The 24072-nt window shown below is 53.1% G+C and overlaps 1 protein-coding gene across 2 annotated transcripts in view; it reads left to right on the top strand.

The window, feature by feature from the left end:
* LOC119112209 (cyclin-D-binding Myb-like transcription factor 1) overlaps window positions 1-15444 on the top strand; it is a 46323-nt gene extending 30879 nt beyond the window's left edge. For both annotated transcript variants that reach the window (XM_037236306.1, XM_037236305.1), the window contains 8 exons: window positions 1005-1177; window positions 2553-2668; window positions 3099-3211; window positions 3964-4121; window positions 4526-4699; window positions 12484-12723; window positions 13064-13177; window positions 15231-15444. In XM_037236306.1, coding sequence (XP_037092201.1) covers window positions 1005-1177; window positions 2553-2668; window positions 3099-3211; window positions 3964-4121; window positions 4526-4699; window positions 12484-12723; window positions 13064-13177; window positions 15231-15301 — 1159 coding nt within the window. In that variant the 3' untranslated portion in view covers window positions 15302-15444. The remainder of the gene's footprint in view (window positions 1-1004; window positions 1178-2552; window positions 2669-3098; window positions 3212-3963; window positions 4122-4525; window positions 4700-12483; window positions 12724-13063; window positions 13178-15230) is intronic.
* The last annotated feature ends 8628 nt before the right edge of the window (window positions 15445-24072 follow it).

Raw genomic sequence — 24072 nt, 5'->3', positions numbered from 1 at the left:
ACCCGGGGTCCATTTACGGGAGGCAAGCGCCACGGGTAGTGGCGTAGCCGGCATTTTGCACAGGAGAAAGCCGATTCGAGTCGTGGGCAGGGGCGGCGCCACGGATTTTGGGTTGGCGGGAAGGGGACACAGAATGTTACAGGGGGACTTGGAATCAGCCTCGTTTTCATGATGGGCACCGTTTTTTTTGGGGGGGGGGGCACGTGACCCGTATTCCCTTATATATTCATTATATGTATATATATATATATATATATATATATATATATATATATATGTGTGTGTGTGTGTGTGTGTGTGTGTGTGCGTGCGTGCGTGCGTGCGTGCGTGCGTGCGTGCGTGCGTGCGTGCGTGCGTGCGTGCGTGCGTGCGTGCGTGCGTGCGTGCGTGCGTGCGTGCGTGCCGGTGCGTGCGTGCGTGCGTGCGTGCGTGCGTGGTGCGTGCGTGGTGTGTGTGTGTGTGTGTGTGTGTGGGCGCGCGCGCGCGCATATGTATATGTATATATTTTTAATCTAAAATAAGGATCTTCGGATAAATGCAGGGGCTTCTTGGTCATGCAAAGTACTACACTATATTAAAACAGGCCTCTTGCTCCACCAAAAGGCGTTCTGGTGTGTTGACGGACCTTCTAATTCAGAACGTGATCCTTCCTTGTCATAAAGGGGCCAATGCCTGATTACCCGGAAACAGGACATCCTGATCCGAAACAACATCTTTATGATACCCGAAAGGATCTTACTGTTTCAGAAAAGGGGCCTCCTGATGGCTAGAGGGTGCCTCCTTATCTAGAACGGAGGCCTTCCAGTTCATAACGGGAGCCTCCCGAGCCAGCCAATGAGCTTCCTTGATACCAGAAAGGCCTCACGATCGGGGGTGTGGGCTACGCTATCCATACAGGTGTACCTGATCCAGAAAGCGAACCTTGACGCAGAGAATCGCTCCGGCTGTAGCCGTTGAGCCTGTGCATCTTTGTTCCACCCAGCTGATGGCGCCCCCGCCGCCAGGATGTACGATCACAAGAACCACGTAGGCCGCTACACGGACGACGAGGTGGAGCAGCTGCGTAACCTGCGCGCCATCCACGGCAACAAGTGGCAGACGATCGGCGCCCTCATGGGGCGCTCGGCGGCCTCCGTCAAGGACCGCGTGCGCGTGCTGCGAGACAACTGCAACCAGGGTCAGTGGAGCGGCGGCTGGCGCCCCGTCGTGCTGGGCGAGCACAGCGACACCGAGCGGCGGGCGGCCCGGTGCGGGGTGCGGCGCTGGCCAGGGTCAGTGGAGCGGCGGGCTGCCCGGTGCGGGGTGCGGCGCCGGCCAGGGTCAGTGGAGCGGCGGGCTGCCCGGTGCGGGGTGCGGCGCCGGCCAGCTCACCGGGCTGAGGGGCGCGGCGGTCAGGCGGGCGCACCATCTGCAGTCGTGGTCAGCAGAGGTCCCGTCCGGGCGGATTGGTCGCCTTCAAAACGGAGTTGGGACTGTTGGGACGGCTTTCATCGGTCGAAGATCGCCGATGACCGTTAGCCGTTGACATGTGGCACCTAGGTTGGGTGTTTGCTTGTGCCCAATCTGTAAACAAGCCAAAGTGAAACACGACCAATCAGCCTTTGACTGGCTCGGTATATATCGGGCACACCAAACTGGTATAGTTACCACCGTGATCATCTGGAGCATATCGATCTTCTATTGGGGCAATACAGATGAAATCGCCGAGCAATGCCAAAAAGCTCGCTGCGGTCGCAAAGATCGACGGGTTCCAAAAAACAGCCCCGCTGTCCTGCGGCAACGAGGACCGATCGCATGTGGTTGTGTTTCATTTGGTGAATCAAATTCCATTTCTGTGGTTAAGTTGGTAGAATGTTGGATACTCGTACCGATGTGAAGCAGGAAATTTGGTTGAAATATCAGAAACTGCGCATGGTCGTCTTCGGCGATCATTTGGCAGAAACCCGAACTAGTCTGAGGCAAGCGTGGCCGTGTCATGGCTTTGCTTACCACTTTTAAATGTGTCGGCAAACATCGTCCGTTCAATTGGGATGGCTCTTGTGTGGGTGTGGGGTTTCGGTTGGCGTTGGTTTCGGTTGGCCCTTCATCACGTACGTACCTGGGCTCGCCTGCGAGCGGCAGGCCTGAGTACCATTGAGTTTAAACGCAAACAGCGTGCTCATGGCTGTTCCAATTGGCGTGTAACTACGCAGCCTGTCTTGAACACACGTACCCATCTGGGACGCATAGATTAGACAGTGGTAATGTCCTTATTCCTCGGAGAAACAACAGCAGAGTGGAGATATAGAGCGGTCATAACCCATCGATATCAGCATTCTCTCGGTTTTTCGTCGAGGAATAAGGATGTTACTACTGTATTATTTATGCGAATAATGTTCCTCGCAAATGCACTGAACAACTTACGTAATTTTGAACCGTCTGGAACTCTGTCATAAGAACGCTGCTCGGTGAGACGCAGCAGCTCTGTGCCCGGTTCTGTAGTCTGGTCAGCCGGGGTCGGGGGCCGCGGCCGTCCGCCTCTGTCCGTCACTGCAACCGGGCCCTGTCGGCAGGCAAGTGGCTGAAAGAGGAGGAGGAGCGACTGGAGCAGGCCGTGTATGACCTGACGCAGACGCTGCCCGGCCAGCAGGTCACCTCCGGCATCAACTGGGCCGCCGTGGCACAGAAGGTAGTCACGCTAGCCGCAAACAGTAATGGGCCGGGAGTGCTTGGATTATGTCATATGTCAAGTTAGCATGTGACGGCACATTACCGGTAGGCTGAGTTGGGCGTCAGATTTGACGCGGGCTTAGTTTTATCGTGAAGAAGAGTAGGTTCTATGTTATGTTGAACTAAACCGGAGCCGATTTTTATGCTGAACTAAAGCAAGCATTATCAGCGTAACTACGCCTGGTATGCATTTGGAGTGCTTCCGTTGTGCCGCGACTTGAAAGCACGATTCCGTATATTTGAGACCCAAGCCTCGGGAACGGTATCAGGCCCTACTTTTGTAACGTGTTTCCTGGAGTTGATGGCGCGTACTCCGCGTGTATTTGTACCGCCGTGCCATGGCACCTCATCGCAGCTGGCGTGATGCTGACCGGACGCGCACTCACCAGGTGATAACGCGCTCGGAGAAGCAGTGTCGCAGCAAGTGGCTGAACAATCTCAGCTGGAAGACGACCGGCGGAGAGGAGTGGACCCGCGAGGACGACAAACATTTGATCGACGTGTGAGTGTTTCGGGTGCTGCGCGCGGTCGTGCGCGCATGGCCGTCGCCGCGGCGTTGGGCTCTGCTGGCCCTGCTGGCCAGCCGTACCGTACGCAGCGGCCTGTGCCGGATGCTGCGTGCGTAGCTGCCAGGCTGAGTTGGAGGCCTGTGCCTGATGCTGCGTGCGCAGCTGTTAAGCTGAGTCGGAGGCTTGTGCCGGATGCTGCGTGCGCAGCTATTAAGCTGAGTCGGAGGCCTGTGCCGGATGCTGCGTGCATAGGTGCCAGGCTGGGTCGGAGGCCTGTGCCGGATGCTGCGTGCGCAGCTATTAAGCTGAGTCGGAGGCCTGTGCCGAATGCTGCGTGCATAGCTGCCAGGCTGGGTCGGAGGCCTGTGCCGGATGCTGCGTGCGCAGCTATTAAGCTGAGTTGGAGGTCTGTGCCGGATGCTGCGTGCATAGCTGCCAGGCTGGGTCGGAGGCCTGTGCCGGATGCTGCGTGCGCAGCTATTAAGCTGAGTCGGAGGCCTGTGCCGGATGCTGCGTGCATAGCTGCCAGGCTGGGTCGGAGGCCTGTGCCGGATGCTGCGTGCGCGGCTATTAAGCTGAGTCGGAGGCCTGTGCCGGATGCTGCGTGCGCAGCTGCCAGGCTGGATCGGAGGCCTGTGCCGGATGGTCGCGGGACGTGCCTGATGCCTGATAGCTGACGATCGTCTGAGCCGGCGCCGGGGCTCGGGGGCCTGTGTTGGCGCCAGCTGACCGGCGCCTTCCGCAGGCTCTCCGACTCGGGTCTGGCGGAAGAGGGCGACATCGACTGGAGCTCACTGACCGAGACGTGGCCGCGCAACTCGGTCCGCTCGCCGCAGTGGCTCCGCGGACGATGGTGGACGCTCAAGCAGCAGCTGAAGAACCACCACCGCATGAGCTTCAGAGGTGGGGCGGCGCCGGACGCAGCAACTCGGGTCGCGACCACGTGACTCCGGTGACTGATGACGCCCTGATGGCGGGGCGGACGTGGCCGTGCGAGATTGGCGTGACCGACGCACGCGACCCCGCCAGTTCGTCTTGATCGAGCGTTTGGACCTGGTGCAGGCCGTGATGCAGGCACGCGTGGGGCTTAGTGTACCGATATCATACCGATTGACTCATCGCTTTCAGAGTGTGCATAGTGTGCCCCGGGCTGTGCTGTGCACCGTGCTGTTTCTGCGCGACGAGTGTCGTGAACCGCGCTATTCGCGGAACCCGGACTCAGCGGCGGCTGCGGCAGTGGCGCTGGCCCAGACCTGTCCAGCGCTCCAGCGGATGTGCTGTCCGTGATTTATCCGGCGCTCCGGCAGAGGTGCTGGTCGGCTTGCTGGCCATGAAGCCGCGTAGCCTGCTGGAGCAGCAGCTGGAGGCGGAGGCGGCCGCCGGCCTGGAGGACACCCCAGGCTCGCCGCCGCCGGCGCCGGCCGCGCCACAGCCTCTCATCCCGCCGGGCGCGCGCGTCTTCGTGGACCAGGAGGGCCGAGGTGGGTGGCTGGAGGGCGGGCTTTGGCCGCCGCGGTGGGCGCTGCGTGGCCCGCCTCGGCGACGCGCTCACACCTCCTTGCTGTGTATTGTCTATGTGGATGTATGTATCGACCCATTGAAGAGGGGTGATCTTACGTCGCAGTGGCTGTTAATCGTCAAATTAAACATGAGGGGCGCATGCACATGGGGCTAAAATCATAGTGGGTCGCCTAGCAATTCGTCATGACGTCACGATTTCGAGCAATGCACACGTCCAGTTAGGAGCCAATGGCATAGGTCATTACGATTGCAGGTTGAAATAACGAGTGCTCATGCGAAGACTTCTCAGTTGCTGGCGCGCGTGGTCACTCCGACCCTCAGGAGATCGCAGTTCACGTCACTGCACAAATTACGGGTGCTCATGCGAAAGCTTCTCAGGCGCTGGCGCACGCGGTTACTTCCGACCTTCAGGAGATCACAGTTCACATCACTGCACAAATTACGGGTGCTCATGCGAAAGCTCCTCAGGCGCTGGCGCACGCGGTTACTTCCGACCTTCAGGAGATCACAGTTCACATCACTGCACAAATTACGGGTGCTCATGCGAAAGCTCCTCAGGCGCTGGCGCACGCGGTTACTTCCGACCTTCAGGAGATCACAGTTCACGTCACTGCACAAATTACGAGCACTCATGCGGAAGATTCTCAGCCGCTGGCGCACGTGGTTACTTCCGACCCTCATTTATCACAGTTCACTTCACTGCACACCGTCACGGCAGTGGCGGGTTGACGAAGGCACACCGCAGCTGGTGTTCCAGGACTTCGAAGTCCGCCTGTGGGGCCGCGACGGTGTGGCGTGGTTGGTGGTACGGACTGCCAATCACCAGCTAACGTCTACGGTCCCTCCTGATGGCGGCCCACAGGGTCTCCATCTCGCCGTCCCGGCTGCGGGTATCCATCGATCTTCAGGAGAGATGGAGAGATCCCGTGATGGCGTTTCCGGCGGCTAATCGCTCCGTCGCAGGCGCGATTTCCTGTGCGGCGGATTCGGAGAGGGGAATAGTCGGGGAAGACCGTCAGACGGCTCGCCGGCTTGGCGTGCTGTACCGGAGCCAGGTCTTAGGGAGCGCAGCGACGTCGTGATCTCGACGTTGGAGCTCGTTGGCAGCTTAAGCGGCTTCGATTCCAGAAACTGTATGTGGATGGAGTCGATGAACAATTGTGTCGATGTTCTTGTTGCGCAGGGAACGTCGCACCCTGGTTTTTGGTCCTCACTGGTTCTTTTGCGAATGCGAGAACCTAGTTTCCGGTTCCCGTTGGCTTTCCACAAACATCAGGCCCTGGCTCCCTGGTTCCATTAATTTTATTTCACAAATACCAGACGTTCGTTTATGACTTCCACTGGTTCATCCGCAAAGACCAGACCCTGGGTCATGGTTCCCACTGGCTCCTCACACACACAGCAAAGTTGGTTTTGTGGTTCCTATTGGCTTACTCAGGAAACACCAGATCCCATGTTTTGCATCCCGTTGACTCATTTATTAACATTGCCACCCGGCTTCCATCCCAGTCGGCTTTTGACCTTTAAGACTTTTCGTCAATTGATTCCCGTCCGTTTTGGCCTTTACTGCTGTCGGCTTTTTGTCTGATTAGTTTTCCAATTGGACTTATCCCTCGAACTTTTTCCTCTCGGTTTTTTGTCCTTGAGCTCTTTTCCGATTCGACTTTTTGTACCGCAATTCGACTTATTCCGATTTAACTTCAATCCCTTCTGGCTTTTTGTCGCGCGAATCGGTATGTGTCTTATTATTTTTATCCCTGTTAACTTTTCGCCTTTGATTTTTCCCGATTTGGCTTTCAACCTTGTTGGTTGATCCTTGTTGAACTTCACGGTCAAATTTTTTATTCAACATTTTGTCCGGACACCGGCTACGTCTGTGAAAATAAATGCTGAATTACATTGACAGCACGCGTCAACTGTTCGCAATCAGCTCATACTCCGCGGGCAATAAGGTACAAACGCCCTGGGGCGGCCGGGCTGGAACGCTGCCAAGTACAGACACGGTGGGGTACCGACTGTTCTACCGAGGAAGTTTTGCATGTCTTGATTGGAAGTTGGAAAATTCCCTGCGTCGTGCTGGAAAACATTGACCCGGTGCGTCGTAGGGCCTTGTTTCCTAGGCCGGAAGGTGATTAATTTGTACAAGCTAATGGAACATTCTTTATTTTGGTGCCAGTTTCATCGAATCGATAAAACATATTAGAAAAAGCACGCCGTCAAGCGTTAATGCTGCCACGAAACGCCGTTCGGGCTGAGTTCTAGTGACTTGAAGGAAATGTTCCGCATTTGTAGATATTGAAGCAAGTATCACCTGCGATAAAGTAAGCTCACATAACTGTTGGTGCACTTGGGGAAAAGACTCGAGTCTTATTTCCGTAATCACCAGGAAGAGCGTGCAACGTTTTGTATTAAGTAGCGCACAACTTCATATGTGTTATCTTGCAGAGCTTACGCAACATTGGTTGAGAGACAATGGACGCCTGTTATATCTAGAAGTCATGGTTACGAACGCCAGATATGAACGACCCGACAACTATATTGACCTTGATCGCCGCATGACCAGTGCAATGGCGGAATTTGAATGACGTTAGAAAGGGTCATGGATGTCTGGGTAACCTTGAAATTTTCTGCACGAAATAGTCTGCGTGTCTTCGTGGGCTTGCAGCTCAGAAATTGGAGGGTTTTAGATCTTAAAGGGAATGTCCGATATTTGCAGATTTTTAAGCAAGCATCAGGTATGATCAAATAACATCACTGCTCTAATTCCCAATACGTCATTATTCAATACGTCATCTTATGTATACGATTGATACCATCTCACCTGTACCATTGATTGAGAGATAATTGACGGCCGTTGTTTTTGCAAATTGTGCTCGCGAACGCTAGATATGAACGACTCAACAACTACATTCCTCTTGGCCTCGGATCACCGCATGGCCAATGCAATGACGGGACATGAATGACGTTATTGTGCGTCATGGAAGCCTGGGTGATCTTGAAATAGTTCCCGAAAAGTCTGCACATCTTCGTGGTCGTGTAGCTCAGAAACTAAAATAGTTAAGGTGTTAAGAAGGGCTGAGCTGTGAACCGCACGAAATGATCTCCAAGATGGCCCTTTCAGTTAAAAACCCCATACAGCTGCGGAGCATTCCCTGAAGTGAGTGTACGGAAGTGAACTGCACCGAATGGTCTCCAAGACGGCTACCTCAGTTCAGGAGCTCATACAAATGTGGAACGCTTTAAAGTACTCGCTATTGGCCCCTGACGGAGATGGTCTGCGGCTAGTGGCATCGCCGGCACTGAAGGTCAGATGGTGACGTTAGATGGTACGACGGACTGTGTCGAGCTTCGCGGCACAGCAAACTCTCGCACAAAATCCTGCCGCTGACCTGGGATTTCCCAATCGGATGGCAGGGCCGGAGCTGCGCTGAGCTGAGCTGGACTGGGCTGGGTGAGCGCGGGATCTGTTTCCAGAAATCCACCCAATCAAAAGGTTTGGACTGCATCCTTAAATAAGGAATAAAATAAGGACGGGTACGGCTAAGCCGGGCTGGGCCAGCGTTGGCTCCGTTCCCAGGAATCTGTGCGCTGGAAAAGTTCGATGGAATATCTGATCAACAGGCTCGGGCTAAAGGCAAACATGGACCGTGACACTGTGCAGTCAGTTGATTACAGACCTTGATGTTGCACTGCCTCGGGTAGTTTTTCATCCGTGGACTTCGGTACAGCCTATTTTTTATTGTTACTCGTCTTAGTAATGGATATAAGCCTTCTTGGAATTCACGAACTCGGAGCCGTTGGTGCCCCCACAGACCTTCTCAACGAACGCCCGGATAGGGGTCAAATTGATCCTCCAAAGGTTATTCCGGAATAGTTTCCGAACGATGCGGCGCAGCTTCGTCAAATTTGCATAGCACTAAACAAATGAATAGCGGATCGCTTGGTATCAAAACTTTGATTTACTTTCTAAGCTCGCTTACCTACGGCAGGTCAAAGTCAGGCCATGGATTCAGCGAAGTCAATTTGTGGGAAATCGCTCAATCTGATCTACAGCGGAGTGTTAAACGAAGCCATACATCTCTGAAATACTTGCTTAGGCAATACAATAATTGAATGAATTAATTCCATTGACCTAGGGTCAGGTATGAAGGTCAGATTACGGGCAAGACCAACCAGTCTTTAGTGCTCTAGGGCCTGCTGTATGCGGTAGTTTCTGTTGCTCATTTCGAATCTATTGATAACAGGAACCGCATTGCAGATATTTCATGAACTTCTTAAGCGTCAAAATAGGTCACTGCCCCGAAATGATTCAGATCAACGTTTTGTTTTAGGGGCATACTGACTAGCGTAATCTTTGTCGCTTACTCAATTGCAAAACTTAAAAGCAGTCTTGTATTATTTTGGTTACCATGACCTTTAAAAGCTCAAACAAGGCCACTGATCCTGAATGAGCACGTGACTTTGTGCTGAGATCAGGTATCTAGGTTCTGGGAACACTTTGGAGACTAACCTGGAGTGTGACCTTATTTAACCTTATTTGACCTGAACGTCATGGCCTAAGAACTTCAAACTGTGACCTAAATGAGTTCACGTAAAGGACAGCACACCCTGTACATTTGGTGTCTCTAGCTCTGTTGTTTCCTGAGATCTCAGGGGGTCAGATTGACCCCATCACCTGAGCGAAGGGTGTCTAACCGGCCACCCGGGCGCGTGTTAATCTTCCTGCAAGCAAAGGAGCCGCGCTTGAGAACTGTAATAAGTTGGGAGAGCCGTTATGCAATTGCAAAGGCAGTGGAAGGGTTTTATGCCCAAACCCCGAGTTTGAACGTCGACTTTCAGATACCTGCTGCTGATTCCAATAGGCCTGCAAATAGTGCAGTAATCGGGCTTTTACTGCATTGTCTTATTAAAAGCTTGCACTGTTTATCGAAACACGTCATTTCATCTCTGCTCCCCGTGGTTTCGCTGTATCCTCGCTCTGGTAAGACCGTCGCTGCCCCACCCTCCCAATTATAAAAAATTAGCTCAATGCTTCACCTAACACTTGGCAGTGTGGGAGGCGTCGTTCCCGTGTAGCACCGGGCGGTGACCACCTCCCGAAGGAGTGTTAGGCCATCGTCCGGAACTAGCACAGTATACGTCCATCTCTTGGGTTCGGAGGCGAGTGGAGGGCCTCGGTGCCGAAATCAACAGCAGCACTGCGTGGTTTGTTCCAACCAAAACCCTCCCGCCCCCGGAACGGGACGGACTGCGACGAACTTCGGGCGCAGCGAGGGGCCAGCTCCACTTACCCCAGGCGTTTTTGGTTCCCGGAGGGATTTAGGGGCCTGGCATCGCTTTCGCCGTTCGAGCATCCAAACGGGTGCGAAAGGCTCGGGGATAGCTACCCGCTGCGATAAGCTGAGATATCGCGCGATTGAGGTGGAGTTCACCAACGGTGTTTCAAGCGTTGTACAACGGTGTCTCTTTCTAAGCTCATGGCAAGGATGGTAATCGTCCGACTTACCTGGTTTCTGGAGAAACACGATATTTTTAATAGCTCGCAGTATGGCTAAAGAAAAATCGGGGTACATTAGATCGCCTTTTAGCTCGCGACGCCACGATTCGTGAGACTTTCAAAGAGAAGAGACAATGGAGATAGTCTTTTTTGACATGGGTGGCGGCTATAACATAACTTGGCACCATGGTATTCTTCTCGAGCTTTTTGAATATGGCATGCGTGGCTGTATGACTACTCCTCTTCAAAGGTTTTTAGCTACCCGATGTATCCGTGTCTGCGTCGGCAACGTCGTCTGATGCGCACTAATAAGCAAACGGTGTACCTAGCGGCGACGTGCTAAGCGTTGCGCTGTTCGCGGTGGTGATTAACGATATTGTGATGTGCTTCCCCAGTCTGTCGGACGTGTCCTTTTTGTTGGCGGTTTTACCATTTGAACCGATGCAGCGAGCGCAACATCTAGAGAACGACGTCTCCAGCTGGCCGTGCTCCGTGTAGAAAGATTAAGTAGCATGGAAGGGTTTTGTTTTTTAGGTGACAAGACCGTCGCAATAATTTTTGTCGCTGCCAGCAAGTCGGCGACGTGAGCATCCGTCGATATGGCGGTGTATTCCAACTGCCAACTGAGACCGTGGCCAGGCGCCTATACGTTAACCACCGGATTTCACACCACGCACATCTCAAAATGTTACGCGATCGCTGCGTCAAATCTCTTAACATTCTAAAGTGCGTGTCCTGCACATCGTATGGGACGTACAGAAGCACGCTCATGCTAATATATCATTCACACGTCCGCTCCACGCTGGATTATGCATGCTTTGTGTATGATAGCGTGTCTGCATCCAGCAAGAATTGTCTTGACACCGTGCATCATACCGCTTCTCGTACTGTTACTGGAGAGTTCGGCACACCACCCGCTGGTAGTCTTATGGTAGAGACATGTGCCGCCACTGTCGGCGAAGATGCAAATTATCGACATGCGTTATGCCAGTAAAGGGAGTGGACCACATGTATATGGGGTTTTGAACTGAAATAAACATCGTGAAGACGTTTCGGTACTGCTCACGATCCTGCCCTTCCTAAGATCTAAGCCCCTAAAGTTTTTTAGCTACACGCCTGCGAAAATGGGTAAAGATAATTTGGTGAGAGTATTTCAAAGTCACCTTGGCATTCATGACGTCATAATAAAGTTAATGAAACCCTGTCACTCCATATGCCATGCGACGATCAAGGTCAAGGAAAATATAATTGTCGAGTCGTTCATATCTGGTGTTCATAGGCGCGATTTCCAGACATAACGGCCGTCAGTTGGCTCTCAATCAGTGTTGTGCGAGGTACGACGACGTAATCAAACCTTGACGCATCGATAAACATATTTACTAAACCGAATTGTGGTGTCTTGAACAGCTTTTTCCTCTTAAAAAGGTTATCAATAGATAGAAGTGAGTTTGTATTATGTACACACACACGCACGCACGCACGCACGCACGCACGCACGCACGCACGCACGCACGCACGCACGCACGCACGCACGCACGCGCGCGCGCACACGCACACACACACACACACACACACACACACACACACACACACACACACACACACACACACACACACACACACACACACACACACACACACACACACACACACACACACACACACACACACACACACACACACACACACACTCTTCTTCACACTCTTCACTCTTCAAGATGTGAAGCAAGCATGCCATCTGGCCTCTTCTTGGCAGGCAGTCAGGCAAGATGCTGTTAACATCCGGCTCTGCCCGTCCTTTGTGTAGTAATCCCGGGCGACTCGCTCGTGCAGCGGTGACGCGACATTCTCCCTCTGTGCAGTGATCCAGGGCGGCTCGCTCGTGCAGCAGTGACAAGACATTCTCCCTCCGTGCAGTGATCCCGGGAGGCTCGCATGTGCAGCAGTGGCGCGGCATTCTCCCTCTGTGTAGTAATCCCGGGCGACTCGCTCGTGCAGCAGTGGCGCGGCATTCTCCCTCTGTGTAGTAATCCCGGGCGATTCGCCCGTGCAGCAGTGACGCGACATTCCATCTCTGCGCAGTGATCCCGGGCGGCTCGCTCGTGCAGCAGTGACGTGACATTCCCCCTCTGTGCAGTGATCCCGGGCGGCTCGCTCGTGCAGCAGTGGCGCGGCATTCTCCCTCTGTGTAGTAATCCCGGGCGATTCGCCCGTGCAGCAGTGACGCGATATTCTCCCTCCGTGCAGTGATCCCGGGCGGCTCGCTGGCCGTGCAGGAGGACGGCACGTACACGCTGGACCCGCTGGCAGAGGTCGGCTACCAGGGCGCGACGCTGGTCATCGGCGGCCAGCTGTACACGGCACTGCCGCAGCCGCTGCCGCAGCACCTTCTGGTGCACGGCATGGCGCCCGGCGGCGGACAGCTTCTGCTGGAGCGGCCGACGCAGCCGCTGCTGCACCACCCCGCTGTCACGCTTCAGGCTGATGGTGCGAACGTCAAGGCCGTGCGCGCCGTGGGATGGTCACTGCATGTCCGAGAGTGTCTGTATGATGTGGACCCTTATTTTCACAAAGCTGTATTTCAGTGATTACTTGCTGTTTGAAAAGGTGGGCGCTGCCTGATGCCAGAGGTCGTTAAGCCTTAGAGCTCCGACATTAACTAGCTTTGCGTTCCCACGGATATCTTGGTTTCGTGGTCTGTATTAGTGATGCCAGCTTATGTTAATGTGATTTGTGTACGGTCGGTTGGAGCATGTCCTTGTTAATCTCTGACTGTCCTCAAAGACCCGCTGGATTCAGTTGACGATATTTTAACGTTTGCCACCAGAGCCCGGTGTGGCGCTAGTATCGGCGCCGTCGTTACCTGACTCGGAGTACGCGGACGAGACTCTGCGGGAATCGCGACTGTCTCAGCAGAGTCACACATCTGTCATCCGGGGAGGTCAGTGGCGGGTCTCAGACTGTGGTGTGCGTCTCGCACGTGGACCTGCACGTACACATCATTTCACAGGCCCAGCTGCTGCCAGACGCCGCTCGACGTCGCATGGACGGCTGCTAAGCTGTGCGAGCACCGCTGTTGACCTTTGTAGTTGCTGAGCCTTTGTAGCCTGACCAGCAGCAGCGCGCGCCGCCGAACATCTGTCAATCCGTTAAGACAATGTGATGGCATCGACATTGCCATTATCGTTGCTATAACAGCTCAGACATCCGTGTGGCCTTCGGCTCTGGGGTTGTTACGTCCCGTCAGAGGAATATACGTGCGGGTAGGCGTGTAAGGCTCATGAGCCTATGTCAAAGGATATGCTGGTGCTGAGCTGTTGTGATATCGTGGATGATAAGGATCGGATGAAAAGTTCGCAACACAGTAAGAAACAATATGAACTAGAACATTCAAGGTGTGCATATGCGTTGTTTGGTGCTGATACCATCGGAAATGACAATTTAATCGCATTTCAAAGATGTACAGGACAGCCCGGTGATAAGAATCGGAGTTTTCAGTAAGAATCGGTTTGTCAAGTGTCGTGCAAAAGTCTGCGGATGTGTCTCAGTTTCTGTTTCTCGTCACTCATTTAGCTAGGCGCACGCTGCCCGAGTTAAGTTCAGGTGTACCACGACATTAAAATCTTTGTTGTTTTTGCTAGGCTGTCTCAGCTATCAACACCGTGATGTGAGAAGCTTTGGAAATGTTTATAGGAAAAAAAGCGTTTCCACGAATTTTAGCTGCACATTTAGATTGCTTGCTCATGTAATTGCGTTTGTATAGTTCGTTTGTGGAATATTCGAAATCATAGTGTCAAGCTCATTTTTAGTTATTACAATGCCTTGTTTGTTACAAAGTTAAAGTGAGAACATGTCCATGCGTACATCAAACCGGGGAGAACGTAGTGCAGGAACATTTCAGATCTGTCACTGCTTACTGTGACCGGGAACCGCCCATGATTTTCAGCGAAAGTTTAGTAGTTATACAACATAACGATGGAAGCCCAGTAGTGTCAAGCCCCTTTCTGGAGGCGGCGGTATTTCGTTACAGTAATGACGTAAGGTTTGCTATGTTGTGAGCAAGCGCCCTCAGCTGGATTTGCTCTTTTTACGTCTTCCTCATGCTTTGAGGGTTATACGAAATTTGTATCACGTCACGCGCTAAAAAATGCAATCGACAGGGTTTTAATAAGAACTCGCTTCCATTCAAGCTATTGAAAACCGACAGAGTTTGCGTGCTGATGCTCATACAGAAAAGTACTAGATAAAAACCGAAGTAGCTCTGATACCGCGTGATCGGTTCTGGCTAATACAATTGCAAAACAGAACAACTTTTCCGACCGTGTAGTGAAATAGCTCACTACCTTTACACCATATAAACTAATATGGCTTCAATTGATTGGAAAGTCTTGTGCATGCATGGGAACCATTCCCGTCGCTCCATGCTCTAACCATTCCCGTCCCTCCGTGCTCACGAAAGCGGAAGAGTGGGTCTTATGGAGCTTCTCGCAAATAATGCGTATGTGATTTACGTTCAGCCCGACTTGTGATTGCGAAGGTTTCAAACGTCAGGTAACCTTAGAAACTGCCTGGAGACGCAGCACAAGCTTTTGCTCAGTGTTGCGCGAAGCATTTTTCACAACAAATGTCCAGAACTGTCGCAAATTATTCGTTTTCCGGGGAAGTAGTCCTCCACTTCATTGACGCGGGCCATCTACCGCGCTTTGCGAAATACACATATTCAGCACCCCCCGACCATTCCGATTCTGCTTCCAGCCGCTTTGAGTGCCAGCAGCGTCTGCTGATCGTCCGTTCTTTCCCAGATGACCACCGGACTACGTGCCCGCTAGCTGTCAGAAAGGCCATTGATAACGTGCCGTTCACCAACAGCGCGTGGCGTCGCAGCTCGCCGTCACCCTTGCGGCTATCATCCGCGCGCTCAAGTCGGGCCCGCGCCGTGAGGGTGTGCCGCGGGATGTGTGCTGGCGGCTGACCGGCGGCCCGTGTGTCGCCAGATCCCATCATGTCCCGGACGGCCCCGGGTGCCACCTCCGAGGAGGACGAGAGCCTGGACTGCCCACAGTGAGGCGCCACCGTCGCGTCGTGCCAGACGCGGGCGCACCAGAGGACGACCGACCGGGCTGTGTGCCACCGCTTTGGGATGCGCGACTCTGGCGCTGTATTTGATGATGCATGCACCTGTCAATACACGTTTTATGTGTACGCTAACGCCGTCAGTTGAATGCCAGTGGGTGAAGTGATGTGCTCAAGATAGCAACGCTCAATTATGTAAGCTGTCAGTTGCCATTGTCGGAGGTCGAACCACTCTATTCTTGATCGACTGCCTTTTGCTGATCTAATTTTATGTTGGCCTGTGAAGTCACACGGCATAGCGCGTCTAGCAGCTACAAAGGTTCACTGTACGTGTCTGATGCAAAATTGTGCGGCACTTACAAAAGCCCTGGCGCTCCACCATTCCTGCTAACGCGAGATGCGTTGCGTCCGTGTCTCCGTCTGCGTGCTCAAGGACAGCGTGGGTTGGTAATGGATCTTGAGAACGGAGCGCGGTTGGTTGTCGGTCCCGAACCGACGATCTTCAACAACTGTGCACAAGCACGAGCGTCTGTATTACGACCTTTCGGCCATGACACCGACGATGCCAGAACCACGGAGCGAAAACGCCGACCGCCGACTGATTCACTGTGGCACGGCTCGCCGTGACTCGCCATATCTGTGCGAGCATGCGTCCGCGGCGTGCTCGGTTGACGACAGGACTCTCAACCGGCGGTTTGCGGCGTGCGGCGCTCCCATGTCAAGGTGATGATTGCCAGTGTACGGGCCGCCGAGGACGGCGGGCGGGCGGTGAACTGCACGGTCACCGCCGGCGGCGCGGTGGCCCCTCGACTGGGAGTGGTGACGGATGTTTGAGGGACGTCGGATGCCAGAGGGGCGTCGTTGTTGGTCCACCACGTCAGCGGGGCTCGGCCCTCCTACGCGGTCGCCTCGGCCGGCTAGAGCAAACGCGACAGCCGCTCTCGGCTGCCAGGCCGGTGGACCGAGGGTGACGCAGGGCGGCTTTATGTCGAAGAGCGACAGCAGCCCGAACCAGGAGAGGTAACGGCAGCCATCTTGAATGACACAGCCGCACCCAGACCCGTCTTCACTTTATCATGAATGTGTATTCTGCTTGCATGACTGAAATTGCCCGTTTGTGGATTTCAGCCAAAGCCAGTTGATAAAGCAGGTATCAAACCAAATTTGCACTTAATGAAGCAAGTCTTTCCACTGCTGTGAATTAACTTTTGTTTCGGCACCTTCTCCCGCGGAAAGCCGAAAACTGTCACCGGCAACAGTTCTCGGTGCGATCATCGATTCGTGACCCATAACGATAAGCTCTATAGTTCAGTGAAGGGCAATGGCATGGCACGGCGCCGCGGTACATGTATCGCGTGTGTATTATCCGCCCCACCCTCACCTGGATATCCGTCAAGCTATGCCTGCCCAGGTCGTGAACCAGTGCACCGGGAAGAAGACGAGCAGCGGAACTAGCTGCATTGCCTAATCATGCAATGTAACCCATTTGCCCGAATGTTTGTCCCGCATAATGAGCCTGCTAAAGGATGGGCCGTCACGGCAGTGCAACGGTATTCCAGGCCTTCCACCTTGCCCACACATTAGGATTATATATATATATATATATATATATATATATATATATATATATGTATATATAAGGCGCTTATAAGGCACAGTGGGGGCGCTTGGATTATCGTTGAAGCGTCAGTGTTTTGACTACTCACGGTTCATATGCATCCGCACGTATTCAATGCGCGTTGTATGCGCATCTTTTCTAAATAACTATATGAAGACCGTGCGTCTGCCCGCGTGACGTCGTTTTGCATTGAAGCATGTGCAGGTCGAACGGCGCGACGTTTGAGAGTGTAAATTTGACACGGTGCACGTTCGCACGTGACGACGTGGCATGGCGAGTTCCGTGCCGGTGCGGTCAACGGGCGGCGCGTGGCGCGTGCTGCAAATCGCTTTTTTAGCGGACTGGTTTTGCTTGGGCGGCCCGAAAAAGTGACCGGCGCCGAAACCGGAGAGTGGTCGTTGGAAACCGTGGGCCACTGGGTAACCAAGTGGGCCCCGGAATATAGGGCCCCAACTGAAGCGCATGGAGCCTTTCGGGCAAATGGGACGAATACTGACCCTGACCGATCAAGAGTGCCCAGGAATGTTAGCAGATAGTGTCCCAACAGCAGCTACGACAAAATGCTGCAGAGCAGGGGCAGCATAGGAGACTCCAGAGCGATCGGACCTTAGAACAGGTATCTAGGCTCACGGCGGGTGCATGTCGTAGTCTGGAGCCGTTTTGGGCATCAATCTGGAGTTAACCTTGTTTAACCTTATTTGGCCCAAAAGTCATGATCTATGGAGCTGGTCCGGCAATGATCATCAAAGCAACACAAGGCGTTTCGAACGCGCCTGACGTGAGTGTTCCATTGCAATCTGAAGCTCGCCGACCGGCTATCCGCCGGGGGTTTCCGTGGAAGCATCCAACAGTAGCGCACATCAACTCACACTCTTGAAGCCCGAAGCCATGCACGCCCAACATCGTATAAAGCCACACAAAATCGATTGTACGTCGATAACCGAGACCTGGCTTTGTCTATCCGGGCCCAACAAAATTATAATGATGTTGGACGACGATGTCTCACCTAGACAAAGTGAGGAGGCGTACTGTAACTTCCTATGTTGCTGGGGGATAATCCAGCTTGCTTCACTTTGAGAGGAAGATAGGTGAAATTTGGATAGAAAAATGCTTTTAGTGCGTTTGAGGGGCAGGGTTAGCTATTTCCCTGCCCAGCGCCCCAAACCTAGTTCGCGGAACTACACCTTTTGGTGGACGCCGAATGACAGTGACACGTGACGGATGCGCCACCATAGTGCTTCACTTCCCACCCACAGCATCGCTCCAAAGTCACCCAACCCTTAGCACCGCCCCGAAGTCACGCAAGCATGGTTTCAGCGAAGGCAATTTCTAGGGAATCATTTAATCTGATTCAACAACGGAGTGTTAGACGAAGCCATACATCTCTGAGATACTTTCTGAGGCAACACAACAGCTGAATGACCAAATTACATTGACCTAAAGTCAGGTATAAAGGTCACACCAAGATCAAAACCAACCTATTTTGTTACTCTGGGGCTTGCCGTATGGGATAATTTCGGGTGCTCGTTTCGAAGTTGTTAATAGCAGGAACTGCATTATACATCTTCCATGGACTTCTTAGAGGTCAGAATAGGTCATTGACCTAAAATGACCCAGGTCAACGTTTTGTTTTTAGGAACATACTGCCTAGCGTAATCTTTATCGCTTAGTCAAATGCAAAACTCAGAGCAGTCTTGCATGATTTTGGTCATCTTGACCTTCAAAAGGTCAAACAAGGTCAATGACCTTGAACGAGTGTGTGACCTTTGGTTAGAAACGGTTATCCAGGTTCTGGGGACACTTTGGAGATCAACCTGGAATTTGACCTTGTTAGACCTTTTTTGACCCGACGGTCATGACCTAGGAACCTAAAACTTTAACCTAAGTAAGTTCACGTACAGGTCAATTCACCCTGTAAGTTTGGTGTCCCTAGCTTTCTTAGTTCCCAAGATCTCAGGGGGGTCAGATTACCCCCTCCCCCACCCGAGCGAAGGGTATCTAGCCGGCCACGCGGGCGCGTGTTAAGGGCCGATTTGAGCGCCTGAAGAGCCCGAAAGGCCGGCCGGAGATTGTGTTCAGGCGCCCGGCCCGAAGGGCCGGGCACCCTAATGCCAGCCGGAGGGTCTTGTGCGCTGATCAGGGCCCCTTGAGCCGATAATGGCCTATATAATGGTCAGACCACAGGCAACGCACAGTCGGCTCCGTGGCGGCATGGGCTTGAGGTCCCATTTCCCAGGCAGGAGCGATGCCGGAGCCAGCGATTTTCATTGGTCGGGACTGCAGCGTCTGTCAGCGCCCCACAGCGTCTGACAGGGGTCTTGTTTTGGCAAAGGGCCCCGAGTCGGCCAGAGACAGTGTTCGAGGAGGCCCGGAGAGCCTAGAGGAGGCAACGAGTCCGACGACCAAGGGATCCATTGTAGGATTTGAAGGTACGAATGGCTGGTAGTTGTCTTATTCAAAGGCCCCGGCCTACGGGGACGAGCCCTTAATTAACAGCCAGAGGGCTACTGGCGCCGATCGGAGACCCCTGAGTCGATATGGGCCTACGTGCCGGCCAGGCACCACCAGTATCCAGCGTTTCTAGCGTGTGTAGCGGACAGCGTGCCCTTGCGACAGCGCCGCAGTTAGCCGCCGACACTAAAACCCAGTGTACACAGGCGACTTTGCAGGCGATTTTGCTGCCTCGTCGGCAGCTGCGGTCGTCAGCGCAGTAGCGACCACCTCACTCGCCGATCGGTGGCGTTGTGCTATACCGGATGACGTAAGAGAGCATTTGTCCAATCAGAGAGTGTGCTGGTGTTGCCGACCCTGTCGCCGTAGCGACCGACCGAAAGTTCGATTGATCCAACAAAACGCCGCATGGGCGGCGTATCCCCATGCCTGCGCCAGTACCGCAGGCAGGGGGGGGGGGGGGCACCGGCACGTGCTCTCCGTCAGATTCCGAGGAGCCCAGAGAACTGTTCGGGTCTCACGATTACATGCCCAGTTCGAGCGCCCAAAGGGCCCGAAAGGGGGTCAAATCGAACCACAGGTGGACGTTCAGGCGGGTGGGCTGCCTCTCCTTCGTTGCTCCAGCGTCGTTTTTTCACTCAAGGTATTTTTGAGGATCAAGATCCTATTCAAATGCCTCAAGAGCCTATTGCCTATTGCCTATTGCCTCAAATGCCTATTTACGCCTTAGAAGTCCTGCGGAACAACCTTCATGCGTGTTGTACTGCCAAAAAGATGCTGAACTTTCTGCCATCACAGGGCTTAAGCCACTTCCAGCGAACATGGCTCCAGGAGCTCCCCCTGATTGCCCCACTGCCTCTGGCCGGGGTCACTCAGCCAAACGTTTCCCTAGTCCTGATTTTTTTGGGATGAACCACGGAGGCACGCGTTAAGAGCGGGATGATTGCACAGTAGCCCAAGTCTAACAACGCCAGCTTTTCATTTCTCCCAAGCTAATGTTTATCTCATGGAAACATCTTTTGAGCAACATTCACATTCGCCCCCACACCACCACCCCATCGTCGGCCGCATCCCCCCCTCCCCCTCCTCGCTCTTTCCGTCCTCTCCCTGGCCGCCCGGCGCCGCGACAAACCGTTGCTGTGGTAACCGGACGTCAGCGGCTGATGTGTGACGCAGCCAGCCAAACGTGTGACGTCAGCAACCGCGGCAGCACGCTGGGCGGCTGTCGGTGCGCCGCCGGCCGCCGCGGCGACGCGGAAAGCCCCTTGTGTGCAGTGGGCTTTACTTGAAGTGCTCGTACGCGCCGCAAGGTGGCAATCTTGATCCGCGGTGCGATCGACATGGTAACTTGCGTGGTGAGCGCGTATGTGTATCTTTTTGTGCTGTATGTGCTATTCCATGTGTGGCTGCATGGTGTCCTCTTCCGTTGACATTTTCATTTACATCGTTTTTCAAGATATTCATCTCCAAACTCATTTCTAGAATGCACGCCACACGTCTCATGTTATTTAAAACGAACCGCGCTCACACTGAAAGAATGACATTTGCAAACGTGCAAACAACGTTAAGGTAGTGACGGATGTAAAAGCTGCGCGCGATTATCTTGTGGCTTGAAGCGAGTGGGTGCTACTGTTGTGTCCTCCTGTCGAGGAGTCCTTCCTCATCAGTGCCCAGCGCTGCACATTTCGCACCCGCTGCGGACATACGCTTGTCAGTACCAGTTTGCCGATGCCTGCCCGCTGCTGCACTTTGAGGAGACATAAGTGCAAGAAGGATGACAACGACAGGGGTTCGAACCTCGGCCTTCTACGTTGACACGCCCTTGGACATAGATGACGCAAATGTCGCCGGCCCCGCAAGCCACGGAGACGGCGGCTTGACAGCAACCGTCACGGTTCCACGCCCCATGGTTCGCTCGTCTTTCGTTCGTCTTTTGACTTCACTTCTTTAACCACTCAAGTGCATAGGCGGATCCTGGGGGAGGGGGGGGGGGCACGGGGCCATGCCCCCCCAAACCTCTGAGAGTATGTTTTGCCCCCCCCCAAAAAAAATAAACATTCCCAGAACTTCATGGAAGTTTTGTCCACTTACCGTCTGTTTTAACTTTAACTTTTTAACTGTTTTGTTTTAACTTCTGTTTAAGATTCAAGAGTATTTCGGTGCTTTTTTCGGTTTTGAATGATGTCCCTACTAGGTACTCGCGAGAGGCACCATGCACTGGACCTCGGATCCCGCACCAGCCAGTTGGCGACGAACGGTTGCCCCCCCCCCCCCCTCCCCCAAAAAGCTCCAGGCTAGATCCGCCCCTGTTCAAGCGCATGCTTGTCCTGATGCTAACCCACGCCCGACAGTGACCAGTGTCCGCCTGACTTCTGGGCCAATTCTGTATCCTCTCGACTTGTTCGTTGTCGGGCCCTGCGATGAGAAGGTGACATTTCGAAAAATCAACGTTTTCTGGCCATCAGAGCAAATTATTGCTATCTGCGGCTCATGCGATCTAAAAATTAAATCATCGGCAAACAGATCACTTCTAATTAAAACAACCACCCGTCCAAAGACCAGGGCTCTTCTTAAAACAACGGAGTTCTGTGGCAAGCATGTAAAGGTGTCCCTTCACCATGCTTGAAACAGCACCAAAGGCACCATCTTTGCACCTGAGCTCCGTTTCATGACGGAAGAGGAGATCCTGGCGGAGCCTGGGGCGAAAATGTTTGCCATGTCCGACGGCTGACGACTTCCAAAGATGGCCAGCGTCGCGACGCCAGCCTATTTGTTCTCACCTTCACTACCACCCGACTTCTGGAGACGCTCACAGCCGGTTACCTCCGCCATGAAGTCACAGTATATGTATATATATTTTTATATATATATATATATATATATATATATATATCGAATCCACTCAGATATTTCAAATGTTAACGGTTCGGACACGGCAGCAAGTACTGCAAGCAGAGCACCAAATACCTTAAGTGCGGCGAAACTCCTCACGAAACGCCTACACATCGCCGCAGCAATGTCTCAGCCATGGGAGCTCTGATCACAGCGCCAACTCCTCCCAGTGTCCCACATGGAAAAAATAAATTTGCTTTGAAATAGCCGAGACAGGTGTGCCGTATCCCGAGACACGGCGCACTGTCGCGGCAAAAACGCTCCCACAGTTTAGCAAAATATGTGCACTCAACTATCCATGCACTGCACTTTATCGGTTCATTGAAAAAGCACGGCTTCGAGTATCAACCATACAGCACATACGCACGATGTCCCTCGACGAAAGCTTACTATGAGTATCTATCGATCAACACAGTGATATTCTTTGCCTACAAGCCCCTCCAAAATAGGATGCTGCATAGATGATGATATATATATATATATATATATATATATATATATATATATATATATATATATATATATGTTAATAAGAGTGGCTATATGCGGAACACTCGATTTGCACAATCGTATACCACAGGAAAACGTTCGGAGTGTGCTTGCACTCCCGGTCTTTCTGCCGGAGATACCCACTCGCTGCTTTGGGAGCAGATCTCTAATCACGGGAGACAGTTGCATTTGTTTTCCTAGCCTTAGGCATATTTTTTCTCTCCGGTCAGCGAGGGTTTCCATGCATTGCAAACGTTGCGAGATGTGCGGGTACTTTTCCGCACGGCCAAAGATGATTTTTGAGGCACTTTTTTGCACCTTCTTAAGATGTTGCGCCTGCTTGGCAGCGAATCCCGCGTGAAAAACCGGTGCACAATATTCTAGCAGTGGTCGGATGTAAGTAACATACACCCGAACAAGCTCCTCCTGTGGTAAATGGTACTTCTATCTTATGCAGAGCATATGTAGAGCTTTCGATGCTTTGGTTACAATCTCTTTCACACGTGCTTGCCAAAACATGCCATTTTATATTGCTACACCTAAGAGCTTATTTTTCGTGGCAGCTGGCAGGCTTTTTCCTTGAATCACGATGTCCGGTAGTGGTGATGGTTTCTTGGCTGTGAAAAAATGCATGACTTGCCACTTGGCGTTTTGTGTCATCTTGTTTGCTGTTACCCAATCACAATGTCACTTTGCTCTTGCAACTGGCAGTGCTGATCTTCTTGATTATTTCGACACTCCAGGTATATGGTAAGATCATTTACATACTTCAGTTGATTTTCAATATCAGCGGTGGTGCCGTCAACCATAACCAGGAAAGCAACTGGGCCAACTAGGGTGCCTTGTGGAGTGCCGCATGTCATCGTTCTCCAACGACGCTTGGCTTTATCTGACATCTTCACCCGACATAGCCACTTCGCATACCCGGAGCTAAGTCCCATTGCAAGGCGCACTCAGCTGCTGAGGCTATATCGCATCGCCTGCCTCTCAGCCTGGCAGGCAGAGCGGGCACCGCGGGGAATCGAACCCCGTACCTTCGGTTTCCCAGCCGCGCAATAGTGCACGCAGACACGTAGATCACTGTGCCATCGACACCCTGATTCAGGTGACTCAGCCAGAGCATACGGTGACATCACGGGGAACGGTACGGACGCGCTGGGGCGCTCCCTCAGAGGGCCGGGCGCCAGAATCGCCGGGCCCACGTCACCCAACTGCGGAGAGGTCAGCACTGCAGCGCCGCGAGTGACTCGCGGTGCCGCCAACTCGCTGGAGCTGAACCGCTAGCTAATCCGCACGTCCTGCGGTCGGTCTCG

This window comes from Pollicipes pollicipes, unplaced genomic scaffold (assembly GCF_011947565.3).
Source record: "Pollicipes pollicipes isolate AB1234 unplaced genomic scaffold, Ppol_2.1 Scaffold_7261;HRSCAF=8764_pilon_pilon_pilon, whole genome shotgun sequence".
In the NCBI taxonomy this organism is placed as follows: domain Eukaryota; kingdom Metazoa; phylum Arthropoda; class Thecostraca; order Pollicipedomorpha; family Pollicipedidae; genus Pollicipes; species Pollicipes pollicipes.
Note: the sequence above shows the minus strand (reverse complement) of the source record. Positions and strands in the feature narration are given on the sequence as shown.